The sequence below is a fragment of the Oncorhynchus kisutch genome, linkage group LG9 (assembly GCF_002021735.2).
Source record: "Oncorhynchus kisutch isolate 150728-3 linkage group LG9, Okis_V2, whole genome shotgun sequence".
Classification (NCBI taxonomy): domain Eukaryota; kingdom Metazoa; phylum Chordata; class Actinopteri; order Salmoniformes; family Salmonidae; genus Oncorhynchus; species Oncorhynchus kisutch.
In genome coordinates, this window is record NC_034182.2 from 43,156,038 (window position 1) to 43,166,502 (window position 10,465).

The 10,465-nt window shown below is 45.9% G+C and overlaps 1 protein-coding gene across 1 annotated transcript; it reads left to right on the top strand.

The window, feature by feature from the left end:
* Positions 1-1,211: 1,211 nt before the first annotated feature.
* Positions 1,212-9,727, top strand: zgc:77880 (zf-DHHC domain-containing protein). The gene is made up of 9 exons (XM_031832634.1): positions 1,212-1,376; positions 2,083-2,171; positions 3,416-3,489; positions 5,136-5,248; positions 5,522-5,583; positions 6,783-6,903; positions 7,005-7,077; positions 9,095-9,254; positions 9,377-9,727. Exons 1-9 carry the CDS (start codon positions 1,252-1,254, stop codon positions 9,466-9,468), a joined length of 909 nt encoding a protein of 302 aa, XP_031688494.1. The 5' UTR covers positions 1,212-1,251; the 3' UTR covers positions 9,469-9,727.
* Positions 9,728-10,465: the final 738 nt, after the last annotated feature.

Sequence of the window (10,465 nt, forward strand, 5' to 3'; positions counted from 1 at the left end):
GTGAAGGGTTCTCATCAACCCTCGACCAGTGAAGTGTTCTCATCATCCCTCGACCAGTGAATGGTTCTCATCAACCCTCGACCAGTGAAGGGTTCTCATCAACCCTCGACCAGTGAAGGGTTCTCATCAACCCTCGACCAGGAAGGTTCTCATCAACCCTCGACCAGTGAAGGGTTCTCATCAACCCTCGACCAGTGAAGGGTTCTCATCAACCCTCGACCAGTGAAGGGTTCTCATCAACCCTCGACCAGTGAAGGGTTCTCATCAACCCTCGACCAGTGAATGGTTCTCATCAACCCTCGACCAGTGAAGGGTTCTCATCAACCCTCGACCAGTGAAGGGTTCTCATCAACCCTCGACCAGTGAAGGGTTCTCATCAACCCTCGACCAGTGAAGGGTTCTCATCAACCCTCGACCAGTGAAGGGTTCTCATCAAACGAAGGATAGTGAAGGGTTCTCATCAACCCTCGACCAGTGAAGGGTTCTCATCAACCCTCGACCAGTGAAGGGTTCTCATCAACCCTCGACCAGTGAAGGTTCTCATCAAACGAAGGATAGTGAAGGGTTCTCATCAAACGAAGGATAGTGAAGGGTTCTCATCAACCCTCGACCAGTGAAGGGTTCTCATCAAACGAAGGATAGTGAAGGGTTCTCATCAACGAAGGATAGTGAAAGGTGGATTTTGTATTATTTATTGCAATGGTCATCAACTGTACAGCACAAGAGGAGAAGAAGTCTAAGAAAAATTGGAAGGATTGTGAATGCCGGTGAAAGTTTTTGGGGTCTTTGTGATTTCACAGCCGAGGCCGTGCAATAACTCCTGTCGGTGAATGTAGCCCCATCACAGGTTCCTGGGGGTGTGTACGGATGTAATTTAGTCGTGGACTGTGATTTTAAAAATATTTGTACCATTTTAATTGAACCTTCATTTAACTCGGCAAGTCAGTGAAGAAAAAAATATTATTTACAATGACGGCCTATGCTGGCCAAACTCTAACAACACTGGGCCAATTGTGCACTCCCAATCACGGCTGGTTGAGATACAGCCTGGAATCAAACCAGGGTCTGTAGTGACGCCTCTAGCACTGAGATGCCTTAGACCGCTGCGCCACTCGGGAGCCCAGTTCTTATTCAATACCGCGTCCAGCCGGAAGCGGTGATGCACCTTTAACATTGGATGGTTTTGCTTCTCTCCCTAGTCCCCGCCCTCCTGACGTCACCCGGAAGAGGGGGACGGACGGGGGAACCAAGATGGCGTTTCTACGCTGTAGGCGAGACCCGTGTGGATTTATATGTCTCATACTAACTTATTTCAGCGTCTTTTACGCCGATTATGTGGTGATTCAGTATGTCCTCATCCCTGCCTACTCGGGAAGGTAAGTATTGCGTGTGTTCCTTCCGCTAACTGCTTAAAAAACGGATTAGCGTCTGTATAGCTAACGTTAGCATACCTTGGCTGTTTGTATAGGTATTCTGTATCATTATCCAATGTTGACAACGGCTTCGTTACATTACTTATAGTTACCTGTAGCGGGGCTGTACATTCACTATAACCAGGTAGTTAACGCGTTTTCCCAAGTCAGTCTTTGAGCACAGTACACAAGAACAAAGTGAATGGCTAGTTTGGTAGCATCAAAACAATGTTGTTGACACTCAGAGCTTCACTACTGAGAGTTCGTTTTGCATGGCCCGCTGCCCCGGGTGGGTAGGGATGTCATTTTAGGACTAATGGAACGGTAAAAATGCGCAAACCCAGTGCACCGGGCCATGCATAATGAACTCGCCCAATGTGTGGGTTTACTGTGAACTCACAAATTGAATTGTAATCTATGCTTGTCGAACCAGTCAAACCGGATAAACGTTTCATCCCTTCTCTACTGCAGTTAGAGAAAAGTGTAAAATAGTTTGTTTGGTGCTACAAGCCAGTGTAGTTGGCTAGCTAGTTCACTCATTCATTCATTTGTTGCTGTCAGTCTCCACCCTTGACTGTCTCTCTCTCTCTCCCCTTCCTCACCGCTCCTTCTTTCTCCAACTATCTTCTCTCTTCTCTTTCTCTCTTTCTCTCTGTCTCTCTCTCTCTAGTGTGTGGTGTACACTACATGGGTCAGTGTTTAACTTGATTCTACTACTGCTGCTGGCCTGTCACTCCAAAGCTGTCTTCTCAGACCCAGGTTTGTTCAGCCCGTGCGTGTGAGAGACGGAGACAATACTACCAACTGACGAGACTAACCCAGAAAGTGTTTTTCTTTACACATAGGGGTGTGTTACAGTCTAACAGGGCTTCTGTCTGTACCTGTGTGTGTATCTGTGTGTGTATCTGTGTGTGTACCTGTGTGCGTACCTGTGTGCGTACCTGTGTGTGTACCTGTGTGTGTACCTGTGTGTGTACCTGTGTGTGTACCTGTGTCTGTACCTGTGTCTGTACCTGTGTCTGTACCTGTGTGTGTACCTGTGTGTGTACCTGTGTGTGTACCTGTGTGTGTACCTGTGTCTGTACCTGTGTCTGTACCTGTGTGCGTACCTGTGTGCGTACCTGTGTGCGTACCTGTGTGTGTACCTGTGTGTGTACCTGTGTGTGTACCTGTGTCTGTACCTGTGTCTGTACCTGTGTGTGTACCTGTGTGTGTACCTGTGTGTGTACCTGTGTCTGTACCTGTGTCTGTACCTGTGTCTGTACCTGTGTGCGTACCTGTGTGCGTACCTGTGTGTGTACCTGTGTGTGTACCTGTGTGTGTACCTGTGTGTGTACCTGTGTTTACCTGTGTGCGTACCTGTGTGCGTACCTGTGTGCGTACCTGTGTGCGTACCTGTGTGCGTACCTGTGTGCGTACCTGTGTGCGTACCTGTGTGCGTACCTGTGTGTAGTGGTGAAACGTACTCAAGTAAAAATACTTTAAAGTACTTAAGTTGTTTTTGGGGGGTATCTGGACTTTACCACTCATTGAATATTTAAATTCACTACACTCCTTAAGAAAATATTGTACTTTTTACTCCTTACCTTTTCCCTGACACCCAAAAGTACTCGTTACATTTGACTGCTTATCAGGACAGGAAAATAGTCAAATTCACACACTTATCAAGAGAACATCCCTGGTCATCCCTACTGCCTCTAATCTGGAGGACTCACTAAACAGAGAACATCCCTGGTCATCCCTACTGCCTCTGATCTGGAGGACTCACTAAACAGAGAACATCCCTGGTCATCCCTACTGCCTCTGATCTGGAGGACTCACTAAACAGAGAACATCCCTGGTCATCCCTACTGCCTCTGATCTGGAGGACTCACTAAACAGAGAACATCCCTGGTCATCCCTATATCCCAGGGCAGTTGGGTACTTGTTTTCCACCATTGGTGTGGTGTGGGTTTATAATATGTTGTGACTCAGGTGTACTTGACTACCTGTGTGTCCTCCAGGTATGGTTCCCCTACCAGAGACGGCTATCGACTTCTCTGACCTGAGGTCCCAGAATTCACACATGAATGAGAGGGTGAGTAACACACAAAGTTACAGCACTAGTGTGATGGATGTCACTGCACTTAATTAGCAGCTCTGCTTCCTTCTGGGAACACCGTCCTTAGAAAGGCCTGATCTAGGGACCCTCTGCTTCCTTCTGGGAACACCGTCCTTAGAAAGGCCTGATCTAGGGACCCTCTGCTTCCTTCTGGGAACACCGTCCTTAGAAAGGCCTGATCTAGAGACCCTCTGCTTCCTTCTGGGAACACCGTCCTTAGAAAGGCCTGATCTAGGGACCCTCTGCTTCCTTCTGGGAACACCGTCCTTAGAAAGGCCTGATCTAGAGACCCTCTGCTTCCTTCCCTATCTAGGAACACCGTCCTTAGAAAGGCCTGATCTAGGGACCCTCTGCTTCACAAGCACACGTGACAACAGTCTTTTAGCCAGGTGACACGAGGGGAGAGATTTCAAGCTGTGGATTGAGCTTCCGGTTTAGTCTATTCCACTATGCTGTGTGGGGGTGTAGTATGACATTATGTCTTCCCTACAGGGTTGTGGGGGCTGAACTGTGTAGTATGACATTATGTCTTCCCTACAGGGTTGTGGGGGCTGAACTGTGTAGTTTGACATGATGTCTTCCCTACAGGGTTGTGGGGGCTGAACTGTGTAGTATGACATTATGTCTTCCCTACAGGGTTGTGGGGGCTGAACTGTGTAGTATGACATTATGTCTTCCCTACAGGGTTGTGGGGGCTGAACTGTGTAGTTTGACATTATGTCTTCCCTACAGGGTTGTGGGGGCTGAACTGTGTAGTATGACATTACGTCTTCCCTACAGGGTTGTGGGGGCTGAACTGTGTAGTATGACATTATGTCTTCCCTACAGGGTTGTGGGGGCTGAACTGTGTAGTATGACATTATGTCTTCCCTACAGGGTTGTGGGGGCTGAACTGTGTAGTTTGACATTATGTCTTCCCTACAGGGTTGTGGGGGCTGAACTGTGTAGTATGACATTATGTCTTCCCTACAGGGTTGTGGGGGCTGAACTGTGTAGTATGACATTATGTCTTCCCTACAGGGTTGTGGGGGCTGAACTGTGTAGTTTGACATTATGTCTTCCCTACAGGGTTGTGGGGGCTGAACTGTGTAGTTTGACATTATGTCTTCCCTACAGGGTTGTGGGGGCTGAACTGTGTAGTTTGACATTATGTCTTCCCTACAGGGTTGTGGGGGCTGAACTGTGTAGTATGACATTATGTCTTCCCTACAGGGTTGTGGGGGCTGAACTGTGTAGTTTGACATTATGTCTTCCCTACAGGGTTGTGGGGGCTGAACTGTGTAGTTTGACATTATGTCTTCCCTACAGGGTTGTGGGGGCTGAACTGTGTAGTTTGACATTATGTCTTCCCTACAGGGTTGTGGGGGCTGAACTGTGTAGTTTGACATTATGTCTTCCCTACAGGGTTGTGGGGGCTGAACTGTGTAGTTTGACATTATGTCTTCCCTACAGGGTTGTGGGGGCTGAACTGTGTAGTTTGACATTATGTCTTCCCTACAGGGTTGTGGGGGCTGAACTGTGTAGTTTGAAATGTTTAGTTGCTGTGCAGAGTCTGATACACACACACACACACACACACACAGTAGTGTAATATATTGTTGCTGTGATATTGTGTGTTACAGGGTTGTGAGGGCTGGACTGTTTGTAGTCGTTGTGAGACCTACCGCCCCCCCAGAGCTCACCACTGTAGAGTATGTCAGCGATGCATACGACGCATGGACCACCACTGTCCCTGGTTAGTCACTCTACAGCTCCTCCCTCAACCTCTCTCTGTCCCTGGTTAGTCACTCTACAGCTCCTCCCTCAACCTCTCTCTGTCCCTGGTTAGTCACTCTACAGCTCCTCCCTCAACCTCTCTCTGTCCCTGGTTAGTCACTCTACAGCTCCTCCCTCAACTGTCCCTGGTTAGTCACTGGTAAACTTACTCCTCCTCATCCAGCCCTCCTATCCTTCTCTCTGTCTGTCATTCTCCTCTGTCGTTATAATATAGTGTGTGTTTGTGTTGTAGGATCAATAACTGTGTTGGAGAGTTGAACCAGAAGTACTTCATCCAGTTTCTCTTCTATACAGGTGAGTCCTCTACTACTCTACTCGTTACACAGGAGGTTGGTGGAGGAGGGGCTTGTGGTAATGTCTGGAGTGGAATCCTATCTAATCCATCTAACACACGATGCCATTCCGTTAGCTCCGTTCCAGCCATTACCACAAACCCGTTCTCCCAAATGAAGGTCGATCAGCTTTGATATTGCAGATGGATTGTAGCTTCCATCAATGTAATTGCATCATTTCCAATCCCCCATATATTTTGGGGCAAATATATACAGAACCAGTCAAAAGTTTAGACACAACTACTCATTCAAGGGTTTTTCTTTAGTTTTTTTAAGCAATTTTCTACATTGTAAAGAAGACATCAAAACTATGAAATAACACATATGGAATCACGTAGTAACCAAAAAAGTTTAAACCAAATGAAAATATATTTATTATTTTGTATAATAATATAATATATAATAATTAATAATTTAAATGGAAAAATTCTAAGTTTTGAATCCGTCTTCATTTTGCCTATCAGTTCATGAACCACCTTGGAATCGGTACTAATCTCTCCCCAACTATTTTTTTAAAATCGATATGGCACCTCTGTCAATTTTGTTTTGTCCTTTAAATTAAACAGGTGTACTTTTTAAAAATGTATCTTAGTTTTCTTTAACCAATTATGGTCTTTAATGCTGACAGACAACTTCCCTACTTTCTCCCCTTTCCACTTGCCTCTTCCATTTAGGTTTTTAATGCTGCAATTAGTTGGTTGTAATTATGGGACATTTCCATATATTGTTGTTAGCTGCTTGTGTGACATAATTCCACACAACAACAGTTTTCAGCTGTGCTAACATAATTGCATAATTGCAAAATGGTTTTCTAATGATCAATTAGCCTTTTAAAATGATAAACCTGGATTAGCGAACACAACGTGTCATTGGAACACAGGAGTGATGGTTGCTGATAATGGGCCCTTTCTCTCTCATATCTCTCTCTCTCTCTCTCTCATATCCCTCTCTCTCTCATCCCCCTCTCTCTCTCTCTCTCTCTCTCTCTCTCATATCCCTCTCTCTCATCCCCCTCTCTCTCTCATATCTCTCTCTCTCATCCCCCTCTCTCTCTCATCCCCCTCTCTCTCTCATATCCCTCTCTCTCATATTTTCCTCTCTCTCTCTCTCTCTCTCTCTCTCTCTCATATCCCTCTCTCTCTCATCCCTTTCTCTCTCCAGGTATGGCCAGTCTCTACTCCATGGCTCTGGTGGTGTCAGCCTGGGTGTGGAGAATACGGAGCGAGCGAGACGGGGAAGGAGAGAAGGAAGGAGAGGAGTCTCCCAGCAAACACCTGATTGTGTGAGTGAAGGATGAGAGCGAGATGATAGAGAGGATATAGAGATGTACAAGTATAATTTTTGTGATGTATATTCTGTCTTTTCATTGTTGCCCCTTCTCAGAGCTCACTACATCATTCTCCTGGTTGAGTCGGTGTTGTTTGGAGTGTTCGTCATGGTCATCTTCTACGACCAGGTATGGTCAAGTCTCGGTTAAATGTGTTTGCATTCAGAAAAGACCTCAGAAGACCTCTTATAACGAGGCAGACCTGAAACTGTTCTCTCTTAACGAGGCAGACCTGAAACTGTTCTCTCTTAACGAGGCAGACCTGAAACTGTTCTCTCTTAACGAGGCAGACCTGAAACTGTTCTCTCTTAACGAGGCATACCTGAAACTGTTCTCTCTTAACGAGGCATACCTGAAACTGTTCTCTCTTAACGAGGCAGACCTGAAACTGTTCTCTCTTAACGAGGCAGACCTGAAACTGTTCTCTCTTAACGAGGCAGACCTGAAACTGTTCTCTCTTAACGAGGCAGACCTGAAACTGTTCTCTTTTAACGAGGCAGACCTGAAACTGTTCTCTCTTAACGGGGCATACCTGAAACTGTTCTCTCTTAACGGGGCAGACCTGAAATTGTTCTCTCTTAACGGGGGCAGACCTGAAACTGTCCTCTTTTAGCCTCTCTAGGGTACATGGGATGCTAACGTCCCACCTGACCAACAGCCAGTGAAAGTGCAGGGCGCCAAATTCAAACAATAGAAATCTCAAAATTAAAATTCCTCAAACATACATGTATTTTACATCATTTTAAAGGTAAACTTGTTGTTAATCCAGCCACAGTGTTCGATTTCAAAAAGGCTTTACGACGAAAGCATACCATGCGATTATGTTAGGTCACCACCAAGCCACAGAAAAAACACAGCCATTTTTCCAGCCAGAGAGAGGAGTCACAAAAAGCAGAAATAGAGGTAAAATGAATCACTAACCTTTGATGATCTTCATCAGATGACACTCATAGGACTTCATGTTACACAATACATGTATGTTTTGTTGGATTAAGTTCATATTTATATCCAAAAATCTCTGTTTACATTGGCGCGTTATGTTTTGCTTCTAAAACATCCGGTGAAAGTGCAGAGAGCTACAGAAATACAAGTGTTATACATGGCACTATAGATACACTTCTCCTTAATGCAACCGCTGTGTCAGATTTCAAAAAGGCTTTACGGAAAAAGCAAACCATGCAATAATCTGAGTACAGCACTCAGACACCAAAACAACCCAAACAGATACCCGCCATGTTGTGGAGTCAACAGAAGTCAGAAATAGAATTATAAATATTCACTTACCTTTGATGATCTTCATCCAAATGCACTCCCAGGAATCCCAGTTCCAAAATAAATGTTAGTTTTGTTTGATAAAGTCAATCATTTATGTCCAAATACCTTCTTTTTGTTTCACGCATTTAGTAAAGTAACTAAGTCCAAAAAGTTATTACAGTTTGTAGAAACATGTCAAATGATGTATAGAATCTTTAGGATGTTTTTATCATAAATCTTTACTAATGTTTCAACCGGAGAATTCCTTTGTCTTTAGAAATGAAAGGGAACGGAGCTAACTCTCATGGGCGCGCGCCTGACTGAGCAGATGGCCTTCTGGCAGACCTCTGACTCAATCAGCTCTCATTCCCCCCTCCTTCACAGTAGAAGCCTGAAACAAGGTTCTAAAGACTGTTGACATCTAGTGGAAGCCTTAGGGAGTGTGGTATGACCCCATAGACACTGTGTATTCGATAGACAAACCTCAGATTTCCCACTTCCTGGTTGGATTTTTTCTCAGGTTTTCACCTGCCATACGAGTTATGTTGTACTCACAGACATCATTCAAACAGTTTTAGAAACTTCAGAGTGTTTTCTATCCAATATCATTCTATCCTCCTCTCTCCATCATCCTCTCTCTCCATCATCCTCCTCTCTCATCCTCCTCTCTCTCTCATCCCGCTCTCTCTCCATCCCTCTCTCTCCATCCTCCTCTATCTCCATCCTCCTCTCCATCATCCTCCTCTCTCTCTCTCCATCCCCCTCCTCTCTCTCTCCATCCCTCTCTCTCTCCATTCCTCTCTCTCTCCATCCTCCTCTCCATCATCCTCCTCTCTCTCTCTCATCCCTCTCTCTCTCCATCCCTCTCTCTCTCCATCCTCCTCTCTCTCAGTTGGTGTCCATTATAACAGATGAAACTCCTATAGAACATTTGAGGAACAGACTGATGAAAGACAGAACATCGATCACCAGCAGCACCTCTGAGCCACCGACACACATCCCACACACACGCAAGCCCAAACTAGCCCTGCTCAGAGAGGTCTTCGGGAGAGGTGTGTGTGTGTTGTTCAACCATCTGTTAATTGTTTTGCTCATAGTCTTAAAGACAATTTAACCATATAGTAACATATTTCTAACAGTAGCGCTGTCTCTCCCCCCCCCCCCCGTCTCTCAGGGTCGGTGTTCTGTTGGCTGTTCCCTCTACATTCCAGTCCCCCCACCGTCGGTGGAATCAGCTACTCGGCTGTTCCGGATTATGATGTGTAACGTTCCCACAACCTTCAAACAACCTTCAAACAACATTCTGTGACGACAGCGTTTTAACATTCCTTCAACGTTGTGGTTACGTTACGGCCATCATGTAATTAGGGCTGTCAAATGATTAATTGAATTCGTGGCGTTAGTTAATCGCAATTCGTCACAATGTTTGACACACACACACACACACACACACACACATCCTCTCTCACACACACACACACATCCTCTCTCACACACACACACACATCCTCTCTCTCACACACACACACACATCCTCTCTCTCACACACACACACACACACATCCTCTCTCTCACACACACACACACACACATCCTCTCTCTCACACACACACACACACACATCCTCTCTCTCACACACACACACACACACATCCTCTCTCTCACACACACACACACATCCTCTCTCTCACACACACACACACATCCTCTCTCTCACACACACACACACACATCCTCTCTCTCACACACACACACACACACATCCTCTCTCTCACACACACACACACACATCCTCTCTCTCTCGCACACACACACACACACACACACATCCTCTCTTTCACACAGACATCCTCTCTTTCACACAGACATCCTCTCTTTCACACAGACATCCTCTCTCACACACACACACACACATCCTCTCTCTCACACACATCCCCTCTCTCACTCACACACACACACACATCCTCTCTCACACACACATCCTCTCTCACACACACATCCTCTCTCTCACACACATCCCCTCTCTCACACACACACACACACACACATCCTCTCTCTCTCACGCACGCGCACACACACATCCTCACACACACATACTCTCTCTCTCTCTCACACACACACACACATCCTCTCTCTCACACACACATCCTCTCTCACACACACATCCTCTCTCTCTCTCTCTCACACACACACACACACACACACACACACACACACACACACACACACACACACACACATCCTCTCTCTCTCTCACACATCC

Coding starts and splice junctions, on each gene's coding strand:
- zgc:77880 (XM_031832634.1), top strand. CDS start 1,252: ATGGCGTTTCTACGCTGTAGGCGAGACCCGTGTGGATTTATATGTCTC. Junction 3,490..5,135: donor ATTCACACATGAATGAGAGG/GTGAGTAACACA, acceptor TGTGTGTTACAG/GGTTGTGAGGGCTGGACTGT. Junction 9,255..9,376: donor CAGAGAGGTCTTCGGGAGAG/GTGTGTGTGTGT, acceptor CCCGTCTCTCAG/GGTCGGTGTTCTGTTGGCTG.